The sequence below is a fragment of the Myotis yumanensis genome, unplaced genomic scaffold (assembly GCF_028538775.1).
Source record: "Myotis yumanensis isolate MYYU_CA2020_CCGP unplaced genomic scaffold, mMyoYum1.0.hap1 SCAF_9, whole genome shotgun sequence".
NCBI classification, from domain to species: domain Eukaryota; kingdom Metazoa; phylum Chordata; class Mammalia; order Chiroptera; family Vespertilionidae; genus Myotis; species Myotis yumanensis.
Window position 1 is genome coordinate 43,101,121 of NW_027223760.1, and position 21,947 is coordinate 43,123,067.

The 21,947-nt window shown below is 40.5% G+C and overlaps 1 protein-coding gene across 1 annotated transcript in view; it reads left to right on the forward strand.

Moving 5' to 3' along the window:
- GRM3 (glutamate metabotropic receptor 3) overlaps positions 1-21,947 on the forward strand; it is a 206,918-nt gene that overhangs the window by 165,381 nt on the left and 19,590 nt on the right. Inside the window, exons 4-5 of the mRNA XM_070424160.1 lie at positions 7,452-8,518; positions 20,397-20,571. Of these exons, the coding sequence (XP_070280261.1) occupies positions 7,452-8,518; positions 20,397-20,571 (1,242 nt within the window). The remainder of the gene's footprint in view (positions 1-7,451; positions 8,519-20,396; positions 20,572-21,947) is intronic.

The window sequence follows — 21,947 nt, forward strand, 5'->3', positions numbered from 1 at the left end:
TTAGGAACTAGTGAAGAGATGGACACATAGCGGATACTTTTCTGATATGTTACAGTCAATGTCCTTAAAGTTAAATGTGCAGGACACTGTGTCAGGACAGAGGGGGAGCTGATAGCCTAAGGGCACAAGGTTTGAGCTAGCACTACAGTTCCATCTGAATGTCTGAAATTCCAAGGCAGCAACATTAAAGTAGTAAGGCAACTGGACTCACATGCATAGCAGTTTTACTACTGTGTACATATGCACACATACACGCACTCGTATATACACAAACAACAGAAATGCATCTATTATAGGAATAGTCATAGCAGCAGATAGGAGATGCTCTCAGTGCCTCACCCAAAGCCCCTTAGCTCTCACTGTTCTCATACATGCCACTGACTCTCTGCTAGGGAGCTTTCTCTGGCCACAGGAGTGTGCTCTGCCTGTACCTAGAGCAAGCCAGAAATGCCATGGCATTACCACCTGAAGCAGCCATCAGCCAATGACAAATAAGAGTTGTCCCATCCAAGCTAGTGAGTAAGATGGGGTATTATGTCCCAACTCCCATTCTATGTCATCTTCCCAAATACCCCTGTGAGGATGAGACCCACGTGTGCTCTTCGATGCACTCTATATTGGATTCCCTCTCCTGTCTATATCTTTCTTCTTCACTCCCCTGTAAAATCCCAAATCAACTTCTTGAACTCAATTCTATGTATTTGGATTTGCTTCTGGATAACACAGCTAAAGACACAGCATTATTCATAAAGGCTACAGACTTAAAGAAAGAAAAATAACACACAAATGTCCACGATAGAAATATGGCCAAAAAATATTGTGGCACATCCATATAATAAAATACTATGCATCAATAAAAATGAACCAATGATAGCTTCTCATCACTACTGGAATGAATCTCACCAAAATAAATACTACATGCTTCATGATTACATTAATATAAAGTTTAATATCAGGCAAAACGTGTTAGTATTAAAAGGTATGGTGGTCATTATCTTTGGGAAGGGAGGGTAGGTAGGGACAGGAACAACGGCAATGTTCCATTGCTTAACATTCATAATGTTACATGGGAATGTTCAGCTGGTGATAATTCACTTATTTTTACCCTTTTTTGTATATGTATTTCAATTAAATGTTTTTTTAAAATCTAAATATTCATCATGGAGGATGTGAGAAAAGCAGATAATGTAACAGGGAGGGCAGGAGCTGGGGAAGAGAGGGCAGAAAAAGATGTGATAGTAGTTTTAGCTCACATTAGGGAGGGTCCCTAACCAAAGATTCAGTCGCCACTATGAGACTTCCAGCTAAAATCAATAAAATAAGCAGAGGAGGGCCCTGGGCCTTCTCTTTGCGCTGAGAGGTAGAGGGGATCAGAATCTTTCTAACTTTTTCTCACTGCTATTTTGTCTGTGCCTTGCCTCCACATTCATCATTCTAAGAGTAAACTGTTCCTTTCTGAGCTGCCTTGATTATTGAAAATTTCAGCAACAAAATGTAGAATCTACATAGGGAAACAAATAAAATGTATAATGACGCATTAGAAGTGTTAGCCATGCTAACTTTTCAGAACTAAAGAAAGTTCTTTTCAAAGTCATAACATTGTTCTTAGAAAGCCTCTTTCAATAGCTCTTCTCAAACATTCACGGTGCACCTTTGGTACTTAATGAGCATTTTGCACAGGTAAGACGGAGCATCAAAGGCATCTAGGTGGTCCTTTGCCGTAGCAGCTACACTCTGTTGGTAAATAACTGTGCAAATGCATCAGCAATTTTGTTCCTAATTGGTAGGTAAATTAATTACCGATAGCCAAGGGGTCATTCTTTTTCTTTCCTAACTCCCTGCTGCCTGATGCTTGTAAAAGATTTTGTTTGCTCTAGTCAAAGGATTTTGATGTCTTTACCTCTTGATCTCTAAAAGATCTTTCAAGGGAGATGCCATTTTCTGTCTTCTCATCCATGTCTTTATTCCAGTTCATCAAATTAGTTCACAGAAACCTCCGTGGGGGCCTGGTTGTAAAAGGTAAAACCGGAGCCACGTTGCTGTCAGTAGCTTTTGCAATCTTCATTAGTATTTATGAACGTGGACCCAGGCAGTGGCAGTTACGTTCCCATTACTGGAAGCCTCTTAAGAGTCCCATTATTGTCTTACCTTAATTGGACTTCTGTCTGAGAGGAAAAAAATAAAGAGCCGATTTAATTTTCTCGCGCCATTGACCTGTGATATTTGTAAGGCCTAGATTCGCCTCATCTCTACCAAGTGGGCCCTAGGCGGACTGGTCATCTTGATATTAAACTTCTCAAATAAATTCATTTGAGACCGGGGTCAGATAATAGATAATAAGCTAAACTGAGAGGTCATCTTCCTGACTTGAAAGGCTCCTTCTGTACAGTAGGGACCTGATTGTGAGGAACTAGTATAGCGAGGGGCTTGAAATTCAATTTTGGAGAAGGTTTTTTTTGGGGCGGGGGGAGGGGGACCCACCATCTTCCTAGTTCTTTCTTCTCCCTTTAGTTTGGCTTTTTCATGCTGTTGCAACAACAAAAGATGAAGGAATTTGTTTTCCATCTCAAATGATTCTTGCTCCGTTGATGAGATTCAACTGGAGAAACAGGAAACTCCCCTGGGTTTCCTCACTCTAGAGAACTACACAACTGATCTCCAGAGAACCATGTGATAGCTCAGTGGACTGTCACTATTTCCCATGAGCCATTTGGCTTAGAGGTAGCTCATGATTTGGGAAGGTGACAGGATCAATTCCCTAGGTCAGTGATGGCGAACCTATGACAATGCGTGTCAGAGGTGACACATGAACTCATTTTTTTGGTTGATTTTTCTTTGTTAAATGGCATTTAAATATATAAAATAAATATCAAAAATATAAGTCTTTGTTTTACTATGGTTGCAAATATCAAAAAATTTCTATATGTGACACGGCACCAGAGTTAAGTTAGGGTTTTTCAAAATGCTGACACGCTGAGCTCAAAAGGTTTGCTATCACTGCCCTAGGCCTTCAAGCTTCTCTGTCCCTTGAAGTGACTCCAGCAGCACCTGAGAAAGAGCTTGGTTTTCTCTCCTGCCCCTCACTACCCCAGCCAGGCATATTCGGAATAACCATTCAGAAACAGGATTATCCTCACATGTGGACGTTTGACAGACATGGTTTACCTTTTCTTCTGGCTCTCCTTTCATTGTTTCTCATTCTAATACAGACACAGCAACCATTTATCCCAAGCTGAAGATCGGGGCACTTCTGCTGACAACGGATCTTTTAGAATTTATAATGCACCTTTTTTGAAGTATTACTTGAATGTGTTTTATGTATTTAAATGATTTAGACACTAGACCATACCTTAATACATGTACATAATTTTTACATGAATTTAGCAAGTTTATAAGAAAGAGTAACAGTCTCTTGCTTCATCTTTTCTTAGGCCAAGTCCATCATCTTTGAATCTTTTGATAATGTCCTCCCTCTATTTCCTCTTTCTCTCTTTCTGGAACTGCTGCTGATTGAATGTTCAAATTTCACAAAATATTCACTAATTTTCCTGCTTTATTTTTATGTTACATCTTAGCATTTTTGTCAGATTTTGAGAGTTTTCTCAAATTTATCTTTCAATCCTTACATTGAGTCTCTCTTTCTCCTATTTCATTTTCAAAGCTCATCCTCCTTCTCTGAATGTTCCTTTTGAGAATGCACCATACCTATCTCATAGATGCAACATCTTCTCTTATCTCTTTGAGCACATTATTGTTTTAAACCTTTTCTCCCTGCATCGTTTCTACTCCAAGTTTCTTTTTTCTGGGTGTTTCAGTCACTCTTTTTCAGGTTAGAAGTTTACTTAAATGTCTGGTAATCCTTAATTGTCAATTTATGTTTTCCTATTTTATCTCCTATTTTATTTGCCAAACTGCTATATATGAGTTCCCTTGGCTCTATTTCAAGAATGAGCAAAAGTTTTATGGAATGCATTATATAGTAAATATTTTAGGGCTATGCAATCTCTGGTGCAACTACTCAACTCTATTATTGTAGTGGGAAAGTAGCCATAGGTTATATGTTAACAAATGAGTAAAGCTGTGTTCTAATAAAACTTTATTTGCAAAATAGGTAACAGGCAGAATTTGGCTCATGTGCCATAGCTTTCCAACTCTTTCTCTATATCAATGTTGATAGTTTATATTTTTATACTTTTCAATAGCAAATATTTATTTTGGCAAAAAAACAGAAACAGAAAAAGAGAGATAAAGCAAATATGACAAAATGTTAACAAACAGTTAATTCTAGGTGATTCCAATGCTACATGTCCATATACTCTCTTTCATTATTTCTCTAGGTTTGAAATTTTTCAAAATAAAAAGGTAGAGAGAAAAACACTGACGAAAAGTCTAACTACATTCTGCCCTGATATATTAAAATAGCCTCATGGTAAATAGTGGCAACATTATGTAAAAGCCAAAGCTAAAGTCCTTACTTAGGATCTTTAAAAAATGTATTAATGTTCAACATTTTCAAATAATTAAGAAAAAGTGGGATTTGAAAGATTATTACTATATTTTCAGTAACAAGAATCAATATCAGAATTCTTTTGTTATATCGAACTATTCTATGCTTAGAAAACTGCATTAAAAAATTTAGGGACTTCTTTCATATGTTACAAATAAGTAAAATGTTGAATATTTTAACACATTTTATATCAAGTGTAAGAATCTCAGATGTGTTATTAACTTTGCTATTCTTAACTAGATAACCAGTCTCCCCCAATATTCTATTGATGATATTAGATGATTTCAAGAAAAGATTTGTAAAAGGGAAGTTTTACATCTGTAGTTTATTATTAATTATCTCACATGCCAACAATCTTACCAATAACCCTCACCAGCTCAGAACACAAAAAAACAGTCCATTTTTCTCACCTGTTAAACATATTACTTTTAAGAAACTTACATTCCAGAACAGCTGTGAAAATAGTAAAATATTTAAATTAAAGATAAAAAACATTTTTCTTCTAGAAATATTTTCCTGAAAATCTAATAACATCAACTGAACACTGGTGGAGATTGATTGTGTAGAGTAAAATAATTAATAACATATCTGAAGTTCTAGTATACTTGATGTAAAGTGCATCAAAATATTTGACATTTTACTTATTTGTAACATATGGAAGGAGTTTGTAAAATTTTAAATAAAATTTTTCTAAGCATAGACTAAACAAATTTAGTGTTATGTGATATAAGAATTCTGATATTGATTCTTACTCCTGAAAATGCAGTAATAATGTTTCAACTCCTTTGTTCACTTGTCCTAACATATATTAAACCATAGTGGGAAACTATGATAGTTGCAAAAAGGTCACCCTGCCTTGGAACTGGATCAAGAGAAACAGCATATAACATAGAGAGTTTAAATCATGCAATTTAATATTGCAAGTGTCATAAATCAGTGGAAATGATCAATATATTGAGTATTTTATATTTCTTTATAATTTACAAATTAAGGAACAGAGTGGAAAAGTTAATTTGCCTAAGGACTTATGACTATTATAAGACATAAACGAGAATCGCATATACTTTTTCTAAATCAAAACCCATGTACTCATCCACTATATCATTCTGTCTTACTATGAACAAAGATACATGTGTTTGGTTTGGTGAAAGTGGCAGAAAGCTAGATGAAGGTTAATCAAGTCAAATGGCAGGTGATATTACAAGATCACTAATAGAAAAAAGTCATAAGTGAGGAATAAATTTGGTATAAGGGACTACAGTGACTAACTGACTTTATATATGGTATGAAATGTTCCTGTACACCACCTAGCCAGCCCCCAAGGGGCACCGATAGGTCCTCAGCAGGAAAGGACTATCTGGTAACATTTGAAGTTTTATTTCATTAAGGAATCAAGGGGTGCTTTTCCTCCATAAAATAACTGCACCCAAGAACAATAAGATGTTTCCCACCGGGTGAACCAACATGAGCCTCAGAAATGGTGGACAGAGCTCAGGGAGGAGACAACAAAGACAGCAAATCCCTGCAGTGTCAGAAATCACAGTGTCCTCCAAATTCCACTTTCTCGCGTCATAGTAGGGTTGTAATGGGGCACACTAGCTAAACCACATTCACAAGCCTCTCTTGAAGTTGGGTGTGGCCCTGTAACTAACTTCTAATCAATAATTTAAGAAATTGGTATAACTGCTTCACACTCTCCTTTCCCACTGATGAAGACAAGGCTCTAGAAATTGGTACAGCTCCCACATATATGGAACCTGGGTTCTTGAATCACCGAGTGGAGGAGAGACACCCATTAATGAAGACCGTAGACTGCTGCATGAGGAAGAAACAAAATGCCATTGTGTTTGAGCCATTAAACTATTTTGGGTCTATTTTTCAATATGGGTAAGCCCAATCTGACTAAGACAATTGGCCTATGCATCATTCAGACATAAGCAACATTCTTCTACATCTGAGGAAACAGCAAAGTTTGGCTGTTGGAAATAATATGTACACAGTAGTTCAGAGTAGGTGACATAACAATTGGTGATGAGAGTGGCAGCAGATATTGGTGAGAGAGACATGATGAACAGAAACTAGAAGAGGAGAAACATAGATGCTTAGAGAGCTGCTGCTTAGGAAGTCACAGAGAGCTATACCAGAGGGACAAGGTTCAGAGCAGGTCATTTGACTGAGGGCTACTGACCCTTTACAGTTAGGAACAAACTTTGAAGCACAGTTATCCACCTTCTTCAGACTGTTGGTGCTTTAAAAATATTCAGGTTATATGTGTTTGTGTGGATAGGAACATGCTATACATGTATACATGCATATATGTAGTCAGAATGTATATACTCCAACCTGTGAAAATATTAACACTGAAGGATTTTAGGTAGATTTTCTGTTTTTCCTGTTGAATCATTTAAACTGTTTAAAATAAGCATACCATACATACATAGTGAAAAATTTTTTTCATTTTGAGGAAGAAAAATTCTATTAATTGTATATTTTCACGAAAAAATTTAAGTGGCTATCTATAAATAAATATGTAATAAGGATGAGATACAAAGTTTTGTCCAATTCCTACTGTGAAATCTTTCAAGAAATGAATATTTACACACCACAGAGAATATGACCACATGTTTGCCAGTTCTCCTGTTACACAATAAGCTCCTTTGAAGGCTGGCTCTGTATTGTGTTCCTGATTATCACTGGCACTTGGCATGCAGGAGGCACTGAGGAATGTTAAGTGAATGAATTTATGAATACATGAGTATTCTAGTAGCTTTTAATATGTAAATTCAATGGTAATTGTTACATTATTTCAGCTCTGGAATCCCTATTCCCTGTTATTTCAGTTTTGCTAAGTATATGACAAAGTAATTGACTGATCACACCTAAGACACCTAAACAGTGTTCCTTCTCTTTTCTTTCTTTCTTTCTTTCACTTTACATGTCACAGCTCCATTCAACCCAAATCAAGGTGCAGATAGCATTGTCAAGTTTGACGCTTTTGGAGATGGAATGGGACGATACAACGTGTTCAATTTTCAGTACGTGGGTGACAAGTATTCCTACTTGAAGGTTGGTCACTGGGCAGAAACCTTATCGCTGGATGTCGACTCTATCCATTGGTCCCGGAACTCAGTCCCCACTTCCCAGTGCAGTGACCCCTGTGCCCCCAATGAAATGAAGAATATGCAACCAGGGGATGTCTGCTGCTGGATCTGCATCCCCTGCGAGCCCTACGAATATCTGGCTGATGAGTTTACCTGTACGGATTGCGGCCTTGGGCAGTGGCCCACTGCAGACCTATCTGGCTGCTTTGACCTTCCTGAGGACTACATCAGGTGGGAAGATGCCTGGGCCATTGGTCCAGTCACCATCGCCTGCCTGGGTTTTGCGTGCACATGCATGGTTGTGACTGTTTTTATCAAGCACAACAACACACCCTTGGTCAAAGCATCAGGCCGAGAGCTCTGCTACATCTTGTTGTTTGGAGTTGGTCTATCCTATTGCATGACATTCTTCTACATTGCCAAGCCGTCCCCAGTTATCTGTGCATTGCGCCGCCTGGGACTTGGGACCTCCTTCGCTATCTGCTACTCAGCCCTGCTGACCAAAACAAACTGCATCGCCCGCATCTTCGATGGGGTAAAGAATGGCGCTCAGAGGCCAAAGTTCATCAGCCCAAGTTCTCAGGTTTTCATCTGCCTGGGTCTGATCCTGGTGCAAATTGTGGTGGTGTCTGTGTGGCTCATCCTGGAGGCTCCGGGCACCAGGCGGTACACCCTTCCAGAGAAGCGGGAAACAGTCATCTTGAAGTGCAATGTCAGAGATTCCAGCATGTTGATCTCACTTTCCTACGATGTGGTCCTGGTGATCTTATGCACTGTGTACGCCTTCAAAACGCGGAAGTGCCCAGAAAATTTCAATGAGGCCAAGTTCATTGGTTTTACCATGTACACCACCTGCATCATCTGGCTGGCCTTCCTCCCTATATTTTATGTGACATCAAGTGACTACAGAGTAAGTCTTTCAGCGGTTTCTTCTTTTCCTTCTTCTTTTATCCTGCCAATGCTTTGCTATGTAAGATTTAAAATAGACTCCTTTTATTTCATCTCAGCAATTAGGTAGGTAATTACAAATGCCATGATGAACCGCCATATTATACATGGAAATCAACTCACTATGTTTTAAAAGTGTTTCATCAGTGCCTACTATGTACAAAGCATTGGGCTAGGCACAGAGAGGAAGATAAATGTAAATCGTGGTCATTCAAGCAATTTATAAATAAGTGGGAGAAAATGTACTACACAGTCACACATACCTCTAAAACTTTTAATTAAATTTCAAAAGTGAATGATAAGCAAATAAAACTTAAACCACTAAAAGCCTAATGAGAGTACTTCAAATTAGACACAGGAGGACCTGGCTACCACAGAGCGATATATATACACATCCAAGTAACCTAATTAAGTCATTATTCATATAGTCTTTAGTAATATATAGTTCAAATTTCTGGGCTTCTATATCATCATCTCTTCTGAAAGAAAGAGTTCATCATTCCACCATAATTTCTCAAACTGTTGAAACCATCCATCAGTAGCTTTTGCATTTATAATTCTGATTTTAATATCTTCCAATGAGTGAATATATAAATCTTTTTCTCTTGAGGCAATTGGATTTCATTCTCTATATTTCTTAAATTGTCACAGATGAAAGTTTTCCAGAGGCATAATGGTTCCCTTGTTATGCCATGATTTCACAAAATGAAGTGCCTCTGTAGGCTGTAATAGTCCCCAAATTTTCTGTTCATCAGCAATTCCTACATTATCAAAATCTTGGATATTGCAGCTCAATAAAAGACAGAGCTATTTAAAGAATGGGATCAAGAGACTGGCAATACTTATGGTACCTAGTCCATTTAATTATTCATAGCCGTGTGACTAAAATCTATGGACTACATTCAAGAAAGAACAAGAAAATAAAGACCATATATTCAATGCTGGGTTAATGGTTAGGGCTTCTAAGACTACCTGTTTAAAAAATTAGAAAATCTGTCCAAAAGGAAAACATCAGAATTGAAAAAGCAAAATTAAAGGTCATATTATATGAACCACAGAGCAGTTTGAAACTTTAGAGGGTGGGGATTTAAATAGAGAATCATAGTTAATATATTTTAATACCCCCACTTTTTTTTATCTTCATGTACACATTCACTCCTCTAGATCTGTAAGGATTTTTATTTTGAGTTCTTGGGAAACTATCCTTAGCATGTGTGATTTTGGGAATTGGAACTATAATATACTTACAATGTTAATTATTTTATCCTGGATATATGAAACTTTATTCTCAAAATCTAATTAAAAACAGAGAAGAAAACACTATTAAAAATAAACAAATAGCATTATAAAAATTTAATTTTATTGAGTGAATTAGCATTTATTTCTAAAACACACAAAAATATGAATTTTCCCCTTTACCATAATAGCAATGTATATCAACTGACTCAACAGAATTAGCTGAAGATACCAGAAGTTTCACCACATGGCAGAAGTCTTTAGGCAAATGGGGCAAAAGTTGTTGGGTTGAGAGTGTTTTAAGTCCTAATTAACGCATCCAATCAGAATGAGATCATCTTAGACCTCAGGTACTCCTTGCAAATAATGCCAATCCTAAATTTACAGAAGAAATCGAAGATAGATTGGAGGCTCCAACACATTGGCTTTCAAATTAGACTGCACATAGAATTGATTGGGTAGCTTTGAAAAAAAATATTGCTACCTGGGACACAGCCCCAGAGATTCTGATTTAGTTGGCCTAATCCGTGACCCAGACATCAGAATCTTTCAAAGCTCCCCAAATGACTCTCATTTCAAGACTAAAAAACACTTCTCTAATGAATCACATGTTCTTCTTCTTTAAAATATATTTTTTTATTGATTTCAGAGAGGAAGGGGAGGGAGAGAGAGATAGAAACATCAATGATGAGAGAGAATCATTGATCAGCTGCCTCCTGCAGAACCAGGGACCCTTCAGTCCGCAAACTGGCACTCTAACCACTGAGCTAAACCGCCTAGAGCACATGTTCTTGTTGCACAGATAGCTTTAGTTTGGCCTGCACTCTTCTGAAATAATTTGAAATATTTTTCAAAGTTAGAACATTGAGAAATTTTATGTAAATATCCACAATCCTGGCTTCTCCTATCAAAGTAAAACATTGGACTCAAATTCCTACATGCAACAGTTAGCCAGAATGGAGTGGTGCCTATGCCTCTAGACGGGACACTCTCACTCCTGTTGCCCTCACTCCCACCAATCCCTGATTTCTTATTCCCAGCTCTCTTCCCTTATGAATATGCATGGACCCTATAAGCATCAGAACTTGGGACCCTTGTTCTAGGAATTGCAGAACAAGACTGAGATTTAAAATTTCCCAGAGGGAAACCATGTGGCTCAGATAGAATCAGCAGCATTAGAAAAGTACCTAATAATTTAAAGGCAGCTACATGCATTTGGACATCAAACAGTCTTCAGGGTTTATGACTCAGTACTTTGCCACCCATTGTGAGTTATAAATAAATACAAACCACGATTCCAATCTTCAAAAATCTCATATCCCAGCTGAGGAAATAAATTACTAGCATGAAAGAATTCAGGATTAACACAGAAGAGTTTATAATTAAATTGGTGATATAATCTCTTAAATGTCTATGAGTTTCAAAAAAAAAAGTTAGATCAGTAAGAGCTTGGTCTTTCCTGGAATATTTCTTGAAGAGGTGGGATTTCACCCTGTACCTTGGTGAGCAAGTGCAATTATGATAGTTGGAGAATATAGGGAATATTCTTGAGGGGAGACAGAAATGAACCAAGCAGGATACAGCAATATTGGTCATACTCAAGTGGAATATGGCTTAGGGGTGGGGTGGGGTCTAGTGAGAAACTAATGGAAATTAGCAACTTGGTCAGATTATACCAGGCAGAGGAATTCATTTAAATAGTGTTCAAGGACTTTGAGTTCTCACAATTTTTTAAACTTTCTTGTTTTCTTTTGGTTGGGTTGTTTGCTCAGGCAAAAGGTGACATGGTGTAAAAAGTAAGAGGAATGGACCTTTCCTGATGGACTCTGAGAGCTCACTCTGTGAGATGCTTTGCAAACATGAGCCTACGATCCTCATTAGCACCCTGGAAAGCAAGTGTTATTATCCACTGAAAAGATTAATAAACAGACTCAGAGGATAATTAATTTCCCAGGTGGTGCAGTTAGGAAATAGTAGAACATGTTTTTCAGACCCAAATGCATGCCTTCCACATTATACCACAAGCTTGTCAATCCTTAATAGGGAGGCTGGATTTGAAAGAGCAGAGCCTAGAACAACCAAAACTAATTGAAGGTATTATAGGCATCCAAAACAAAGCAAGTAAAAAGTTGGATAAAAATATGAAAATTCAAAGGATCTTTGAGAAATATCCAGGCCATCTCCTTCTCCTTCTGTACTACAATAAAACCATTCCAGAGAGCGTGAGAATCAAACTGAGCCATCAAGAATCCAATACATAGTATAAATGGTGTAAATAAAAATGAGGCCATGTTTAGGTGGAAAGTTTACCCATAAAGGAATTAATTAATAGTGACTATTGAGTGTTTTGTTCACTTATGTCTTCCAAATATATTTGAGCACTTATTATGGGCCTTGGAGATACAAGCTATCAACATAGGCAAGTCCCTCTTCTTTTTAACTTATAGTCTAGGGGAGGAAGAGAGAGAGAGTAAAGAATGAATGAATGAAAGTGCAGGATAACTCATGCAGGGGTAAGTGTTATGATGGAAGGAAGAGGAGCTATGCTACCTCAGAGTTTCTCCAACTTAATGTGCATTTAACTCACCTGGGGATCTTGAACAAATAAGAAGGGATGGGGCCCAAGAGTCTGAATTTCTAGCAAGCTCCCAGGTGATGGAGATGCTGCTAGATGAGGGGCCATCCTTTGAGTATCCAGATGTTGCACTGTTATTGGGGATGGGACCACTGAAGCACTTTACCTACAGTTGGTAGAGTCTTCAGAGGTGGTTCCTGAATTTTGACAAGGTTCAAATACAGAGAAATTCTGATTTTCCCATGTTGACTGTTTTGAAGATTTAAAAACATATATATTGAATCTCAAATTCTTTTAAAAAATATTTGCCACCCCTACTAGTGCCTATTTCATAATACTCCACTGGAGGATGGGAAAGGGCCAGGCATGGGAATTCTATGTGCTAGACAGAAGAAATAGCAAGTACAAACACTTCTAGGCAAAAATGTCTTAAAAGAGAAAAGTATGTATGGCCCCACTTTAATAAGCAAATAGAAGAGTGATTTTATAAGAGATGTAGGCAGGGGAGCTAGATCATGTTGGACTTCATAGGCTATCACAAAAAGCACAGATTTTATTCTATATGAAAAAAGAAACCATTGAAATATTTTAAGAAGAATAGTTTAATATCTCACATTTTAGGGTAAAAATCAAGTTTCTAAAGACACTGGATATGACAGAAATCAAAGGCAGGAGTGGGGAGACTGGTTAGGTGGCTGTGGTAGGTGCTCCAGTCAGAATTGATGGTAGGATGTTAACAATGAAGAGAGAACCTGCCAAGAATGGTGAAGGGTTTCTACCCATCTTGCCATCTAACAAGCTAGCCCACCAGTTTCAGGGATGCTGGGACAAAGCTGGAGACTCCTGATTCACAAAGGACTTATTACTCACAGCCATCACTGTAACCAAAGTGTCAGCACTTAGTAGGTTCACCAAGTCCCAATTTCTAGTAGCAATGCAAAACGGGCTAGGTGACACCTGCATAGGCAGTGATCAGAAGAGGGCCAGTATTACTAATTATTCTTTTTGCCTTAAGATTAAATATGTCACAGCACAGCACGGTGACTGATCCTGCCCTTACTGAAATGCTGGTGCTGTCTTCATCATGGGTTTTTAGTATGAAGTCTTATTTTTTTAAATATTACAATAAAATATTTGTCTTGATTACTGAGTTTTTGGTGCCCCCTTAAATCTGCATCTCAAGCCAGTGCCTCACTTGTCATTCTAGCCACAGTACTACCTTTCCCCTAACAGCTCTGGGTAGGATGGTGACTTGTCACTAACAGAGCATAAAAATTGGCATTCTTCCCTGCCCAGCATAGTGGGGCTGGTGCGTATGGACTTCAGCCACCCTTGGGGAATGCGGAGACCGTGGCCCTATCCTTTAGCATATGGAGTATGCAGGAACCAGGCAGTATGGAAGGAGAGAGCAGTCCTGTGCCAATAAGCAAGGCATATGGGCTTTCAGACTTAAGCAGTGACTAATTACTCATGGCTCAACAAAACGAAGGTTTGGTGTTTCTAAACATCCGCAACCCTAAACTGGATGGCAAGACCACCATTAGTGTCACTATTCATCTCAATTTTGAGGACCCCTTGACTCAGAAGTCAGAGCCAGATGCTTTCTGCCTGGGCACATGCTTTGTGCATTTCAGCTAACTTGGCCTTGACTTGCACAGCAGCAACTTTCTTGAAGGAGTCCATCTTAATCCAGGGCATTGGCAGTCTCCTCCTGATAACATATTTTAAGGTCTTACCTGGTTTAATGTAAGGGCTAGGGAAGTTTACCTGTGCTGCAGCTGAATGCAAGAATTTACCTACATTTCTCTGCATCCGTTTCTCATTCTTTAGTGCAGCACTCTGTCAGTATTTTAAACCTAATCCAGGTCAGTAAGAGTCCAAATATTAGTGAATGCATTATCTGTGCCTTTTGAGCATTTTTTTTATCTCAGAGAAATCTCACAGACAGCACTGAAGCTTCTTTTTTGCAGCCAGGTTCTGCTACAAAATAAAACAACTGAGACCTTGTCATCTTGCAATGAATCTAAATTTGGCATGACAGACCTCAGTGCAATGGATCTAAATTTGGCATGAGAGACCTCAGCAGGGGACAAGCACTAAGAGAGCTCAGCTGCTGTCATTCTTCCTTAATAAGCACTATGCACCCTGCCCTGTCATGTTCCAAAGGGAACCAGCCAAAGTTCAAACAATTCACCTGGTTTCTGCCTTCTCCGAAGGGCCCTCTTTTCATGCTCAGTGTAGGTGTATGTCTCCGCACCTTTTATGTGAAAGGAAGCACAACTCTCTGCCCACCAGGAAAAATTTTAGTACTAGTTATTAGAATTGGGCAGACCTGAATCAGATTGGAAATTCACCCCACTTTACTCCCACCCCCAGAGGAACGTGAGCAACGATACAGCACAAATCCAGCTAACCCTATCTGAATCTACCTCTGTTACTCAGCCCACAGCCCCCTTCCCAAATCTTCCTCATTAATAGGCAATAAGGTGAATCACTATTTATTGAAAAGGTGATTACTATTCAATTTGGTCCACATACTTGCTACTGATTCCCATGGATTTTTCTCAAATCTTATTCATCAGCCCATAAGGCCCTCATACTTCATCTTTGAAAAAACTATTCCAGTCTCATTGCCAAAACTGTCAAAGACTACAGAGTCTGAGATTCTACTATACTTACAAGGTAACATGTTAGCCTGACACAGTTTTGTTGATGCTGCCAAAAAAAAAGCTTTGTGACTCAAAGCAATAACAACAGCCAGAGTGTCCGCACTGGCTCTGGTTTCCTGAGTTCCACTTCCCCAGGCCATGCAGACTGGGCAGGGTTATGGCTGCACAGTCAGTGGTTGCATTACAAGGAAGGAACTGGGACATTAGGAAATCTGAATATTTTATAAGGGACTAGAGGCCCGGTGCAGGGATTTGTGCACTGGTGGGGGCCTGGCCTGTGCCCTCTCACAATCCGGGACCCCTCGGAGATGTCGGACTGCTGGTTTTGGCCTGAGCCCCGCAGACCAGGCCGAGGGACCCCACTGGTGCACAAGTTCAGATAATGCGCCAGGCCTCTAGTATGCATATAAGATCTTTGGTTAATCTCTTCCCTCCCTCCCCACTTCCCCTGTCCCTCTGAGATTCATCAGTCTGTTCCATGTTTCCATGCCTGTGTGTTGAGCATCTGCCCCTGGTGGTCAGTGTGCATCATAGCTACTGGTCAAATGGTCCAACAGTCAGTCACTTAGGCTTTTATATATATAGATGATATGCTGACTCTTTGCTCCACAGGTAGACACTGACTTTTCTAAGGCTATTTTCTATACAAATATCCTTGAAAAAGGAAGTCCCAAACAAAGTGAGTAGGGTCTCTTCTTGAAAGACATGTAGAAGCACAAGAGAATATAAAGAAATACCTTCTGAAAGAAACAACAGAACTTGCTGTTGGATTGGATGTGTGGGCATAAAGGAAATGGCAAAATCAAGGATGACTCCCAGGTTTTTGGTTTGTACATTGGAAGCCAGTTACTTGAATGGAGACACTTGGGGGAATGGATCAAGTTTTTCTTGCAGATTAATTTTGATATGTCTATTATATATCCAAAACAATATGCCAAGATGGAAGTTAGATACATAAGTCTGGATGCCCAGAAGAAAGGTTGAATCCGGTAATAAATACCTAAACATCATCAACATAGGGGGTATTTAAGCCATGGAAATGGATGAGAAGGTGAAGAGGGGAGTCCAAAACTGGGGTATAGGGCACTACAGCACTTAAAGTTCAGGAAGGAGAGAAAGATTCAAGGCAAATAAGACAAGGACCAGTCAGTGAGGGAAGGATGTATCCAGGAAACCAAAAAGAAGGAGGAGATTAACCAACTCAAGTGTTGCTAGGAGTTTGAGGAAGGTGAAAACAGAGCAGCCTGGGGTATACAAAGAGACAGAACACAGAATTATACATTAATACAGGCTTTTACTAGTGTGACTTATTGAGGAAACTGGACAACTAAAACTATAAGGCTAATACCTAGCCTTTGTAAAAATATTAAAAGATGTCAGGTTTAAAACAGGTATATTGAATTATTTGCTGCATAAACTAGGACCAAAATGCAATGTTTCCTTTAGTATTTTCTGAGAGCAATCATCCCTAGCCCTGCATGAAGTCCAATGGACACATTCAAACACTGAGCGTCACCATATGGAGTACCATATTGGTGCTGGGGATGGAGCAATGAATGAAAGCACTCAGAACCATGGTAGGCCTATGAATGTTTGTGCTCTTAGGAATCATTTGGTCCTACTATCATTTTCAGTAGAAATTTTAAATGCCTAGTTCTATGTAATTATCAAAACCATGTCTTAACTTACCATTAAATCTCATTTCTCCTGAGGTCTGGTCTGCCTCGGGCTGAGAGCCTCCAGTGGTTGGCTTCTCCTTTCTCCTGCTCACACTCCCCAATCCACCAGTTGCTATTTCCCTCTCAGCCCTGGTTAAAGAGGAATAAGGAAGAAGTAGGACAGTTCTTATGTGGCTGGATATGATCTCTGAGTCCACAGTAGTTAAAGACATGCCCTCAGAATACCTGGGAGATGATTAAAGGTGTTTTCATGTGATCTTCAGAAGTCTCCCACCGGCCCTTCCCTCCTGCAGAACCTCAAGTGAGCTGGCTGGCAATTCTCTATTCTGAGTTTCCTCTTGTGGCTCCTGGCTCAGTCCCAGGACACCCAGCTATACATGTGCCCCTCCAACTTCTCTCTGTGAAGACTCCAGGCTGTTCCATGTGAGCAAGGCTACTCATGGCGACTCTTTATAGCATGGCCTGTCTTGTCCATGCATTCCACTCACATATCCTTTGCTGTGATGAATTTGTAAAGGCCTATTTCAGTACAGTAGCAAGTGCCTGTGCTCTGCCACAGAGTAATTAGCCTCTGCTCACCTTCTAGATTTCCATGACGGGAATCAGGCCCCATGCCAGGGCATTCTCCTCCTGCAGAAAACCTCAACCCTTCTGTGAATGGCCAGTGAGGCACTGCTCTCTAGAATTTAAGTGAGGAGAGAGGCACAGCCCTCTAAGGGATTGGACGGTACAGGACACTCAGCACAGCTTTTTCCAGGATATTCTCCTCATGAAAGCCTCTTTTCTTCTTTCCTTGTAATGTCTTAATGTGTATCAGGAGTTACAAAGTTATAGAAATGCTTGAAAATTTGCACATTTGAATTCATTTCACCCTTACTGTGATATCTGTTCTCTCTCATATTGGCTCCAAAGTCAAAACCAAGGCAGGAAGAGTGCAGTTCTAATATAATATTATACATACATGTAAAAAAACAAATCATGCCAGGAATTGAACTCACTGTACATAACACAGATATTATTTATCAAGGCTTTTCCATCATGGAATTAGATGATGGATTCTTTTCTGAAGAGTTGACAAAAGAGAAAAGAGCTCGCAATTTGGGGCCAAGTTGGAGGTCACTGGACTAGTTAAGGGAGACGAGTGCTTTAAGATACCGAGAGTGGATTATGTTTGCATCCTTTAAAGTAAAACTAGAGTCTGAAGAATTATGCTACAAATGTAACCTGGGTTTTTTTCTTTATTAAAACAGAATGAAGCCTTCTAAAAGTATGTGGCTTCTCCAGATAATTATTCAGTATTCGGCTTTCTTTTATTAAAGAAGAAAGTTGGAAACTTTAAGTCATAAGGAATTATGCTATCCAATAATAGCATTGTCTGGGGGCGGGGGTGGGGGGGAGGAATGAAAAAGAAATCTAAAATTACTCCAGGATTTACTATAGCTACTCTGAGTAGAAACTTATATAAGAAATAATTAATTTCTATTTTTCCATATAAAATATGTAGAATCTAGTTTGGGATTTTTCAAAAACCCTATGGAAGCTAAAGCCAGAACAAATGATGAAATCAGAGAAGATGAAGAAGGAGAGCATGAAAAGAAGAGATGCTAAAACCTAGTTCTGAGGTATATTTTCAGGGGAAGCAAAGAGGGAGAAAGTGAAAATCATCTGTCAAGGATGGGCATATAGAAGCCTAGAGAACAAAAAATTGAACAGGGAGTGCATGATGTATCAAAATTCCAGAGAGATGCCAGTGAAGTAATTAAAAGAATAGGTACCTTGGAAGAAAGTTGACAGTGTCCCCCAATATTGACTAGGAAAGCCTCTAACTAATAGGAAGAGCTCCCAGCAAGAGAGAGGTAGAAAAATGCAAAAGGCCCAAATTTGTTCCTAATATAGTGAAGCTTAAAGTAAGTCAAGCTGATTGACACCATCAGCAAGCTGGTCAGTTCATCATTGACTATTGGAATCTTTACTATTTAAGACTCTGAATTCAGTGATCCTGCAGAAATATCTTTATACATATATAAAGGAAAAACAAGCAAGACATGAAAATCAATGTGAAGTCTTGGCAAGCATTCAGAAGCACCTAACACAAATAGTGTGTGCTTACAAATCCTAAGCAATGTTTCCATGAACATCTCAAACTTGGAAGATTTAATATATTTATATTTATACTAGAGGCCCGGTGCACAAAAATTTGTGCACTCGGGGGGAGGGAAGGGGGGACCCCGAGCCCGGCCTGTGCCCTCTTGCAGTCTGGGACCCCTCGGGAGATAACGACCTGCTGGCTTAGGCCTGCTCCCGGGTGGCAGAGGGCACACCCAATCCCTAGTTGCAGCCCCTGGTCAGGCTCAAAGCAGGGCCGATTGGGGAGTTGGGGCACCGCCCCGTCATGCACAGAGCAGGGCGGATTGGGAGGTTGCAATGCCACCCCTAGTCACGTTCAAGGTATGGCCGATTGGGGGGTTGGGGCACCACCCCCGTCACACTCAAGGCAGGGTCGATGGGAAGGTTGCGGCGTCACCCTGTCACACACAGAGCAGGGCCGATCAGGGGGTTGGGGCGCTGCCCCCTGTCACACACAGAGCAGGGCCAATCAGGGGATTGGGGCGCTGCCCCGTCACTCACAGAGCAGGGCCCATCAGGGGGTTGAAGAGCTCCCCCCTGTCACTCACAGAGTAGGGCCGATAGGGGAGTTGGGGCACCGCCCCCTGTCACACACAGAGCAGGGCGGATCAGGGGGTTGGGGCGCTGCACCCTGTCACACTCAGGGCACGGCCGATGGAGAGGTTATGGCTCTACCCTGTCACACACAGAGCAGGGCCCGTGGGGGGTGGGGGGGTGAGGGGATTGGTGTGCCGCACCCTGTCAAACACAGAGCCGCAGGGCGATCAGGGGATTGGGGAGCTCCCCCCTATCAGGCACAGAGCAGGGCTGATCAGGGGGTTTGGGCGCTGCCCCCTGTCACGCTGATCCCGGTGCCGGGAGGCATATTACCCTTTTACTATATAGGATAGAGGCCTGGTGCATGGGTAGGGGCTGGCTGGTTTGCCCTGAAGGGTGTCCTGGATCAGGGTGGGGGTCCCCACTGGGGTGCCTGGCCAGTCTGGGTGAGGGGCTGAGGGCTTTTTTCCGGAAGCGGGTGACTGAAGCTCCCAACCGGTCCTTTTTTTCTTTTTTTTTCTTTTTTATTCTGGGCCAGCTTTAGCTCTGAGGCCTCGCTGCTGAAAACATCGATACAATGTTGCGGTCCGGCTGGGTGAAGCCTGGCTGAATGAAAGCGGGTTTCTGGGGTTTTGTTTAGCTTCTTATTTGCAACATAGTACATAGTTGCTTAGAGTTGCAGCTGAGAGGCTGGCAGCGGCAGGCGGGGAACGTTGGAGTTCGCCGTCACTGGAGCAAGCAAGCCTCCCTGCTCGCTTCAGTGCATGGCTGCTGGCCGCCATCTTGGCTGACAGTTAATTTGTATAAGGATATGCTGATTAGCCAATGGGAAGGGTAGCGGTCGTACGCTAATTACCATGTTTCTCTTTTATTAGTGTAGATGGTTTGTCTATAATAAGAACAGAACTGTGGGTGATTAGAGATTTTTAAATTTGGTCTTTTTTCAGTGCTCTTTTTAGTTGCCCCCCCTGATTGAATTTACAGCCAGACGCTTAACCAGTCAACTTATTCTTATAGGTGCAGACGACAACCATGTGCATATCCGTTAGTCTAAGCGGCTTCGTGGTCCTGGGCTGTTTGTTTGCACCCAAGGTGCACATCGTGCTGTTCCAACCCCAGAAGAATGTGGTCACACACAGACTGCACCTCAACAGGTTCAGTGTCAGTGGAACTGGGACCACATATTCTCAGTGTAAGTATGGAACTCACCCCTTCATACACAGCACTGTAGAAGGGAGCAGGCTGGGAGGGGAAGCAATGGATAGGAACAGACAGCACATGTCTGTCCCCATGAACAATCTCAATTCAATTATAGTAAGTACTGGTTCAACTGCTGGGTGCCAGGTGCTGTGCTAGGTGCTATGGATCCAGTGGTGAGCAGAAGAGTGAAAGTTCCTCTTTTGGCAGTATACACAATCCAGCAGGGAAGACAGATATTACATCCGTAGCTGCAAGTAGGATTTTTGGCCATGTTGTGGAGTCAGTGAGCCTGGTTTTTAGTCCTGACTGCAACCAGTTCAGTAGGCTGCCTTGAGCACTTCACTTTATTGCTCCCTGTCTCAATTTACTCATTGTCCTAGAGAGCTGAACTAGATTGGTGCTCTGTAAAGTATGTCCTGTGTCACATAAATGAAGTTGCTTCATGAAAAATTAAAAGAGGAAGATAAACAATCAAATAAGAGGGGAAATGCTGCATCCTAAATGTACCCTTGGAAGTTCAAAGTACCTCTGTTAACCTGAGTATGTTAAAGGTTTTGAGAATCTCTACAGCAAGGAAGCCTTTTAATGTTGTTATTTATGGAGTTTCTTAAAAGTATTTGATAATAGTTAAACCAACTAACCTCCCATGGAACACACCTTGTAAAATGCTAGAATCGATTTTCCTCTATTTCAATGATGATGTTTTTTCAGCTGAGAACTAGCTGAGAAGGGAGTTTGAACGGAAGGTTTACCAGGATAACTCTCCAGTCCAAACTTCTCTCCAACTGACCTGCAAATATCTGAAACACTATCCTTAGAGAATCATTTGCTTAATTCTTTAGCATCCTCTAAAGCACAAATGTACCCAAAAGGGACCACTTTTTAAGTCATTTTCAGCTCATCTATGATATAAAGTAGGAGACACTCACTGACAGAAGGATGAAGAGGAAGAAGGAGTGGAGTCCAGAGAGGAGGAAGGAGGACTGGAGTGACAGAGACAAATGACTACTTCACAATTTTGCCTCAAGTCAATTAGAAAGGATACTTCAAAATAGCTCAGCATCACAGAGTGAGCAATCGCATTAGTGCCCCAGTTTCTCCAAGAAAGTATACAATTGAACAGGGCAGCCCTTCCCCCAGCAAACAAAGGGAAGACCAATGGCTGATAACACATATTCAGTGATGCCCTGCATACAGCACTTTGTGGTTGAGAGCTGCAATAGGGGTGGAGACGTTATTCTCTTTTCAGCTACATTTCTTGGTACCACATGATTGAGTCCCAGAACAAGATAAAACTTGTGAAGTAATTTTCTTTGGATATTAGAGAAACCTGCTTATGTCTTGAGCAAACAAGAAAGAACTGACAAC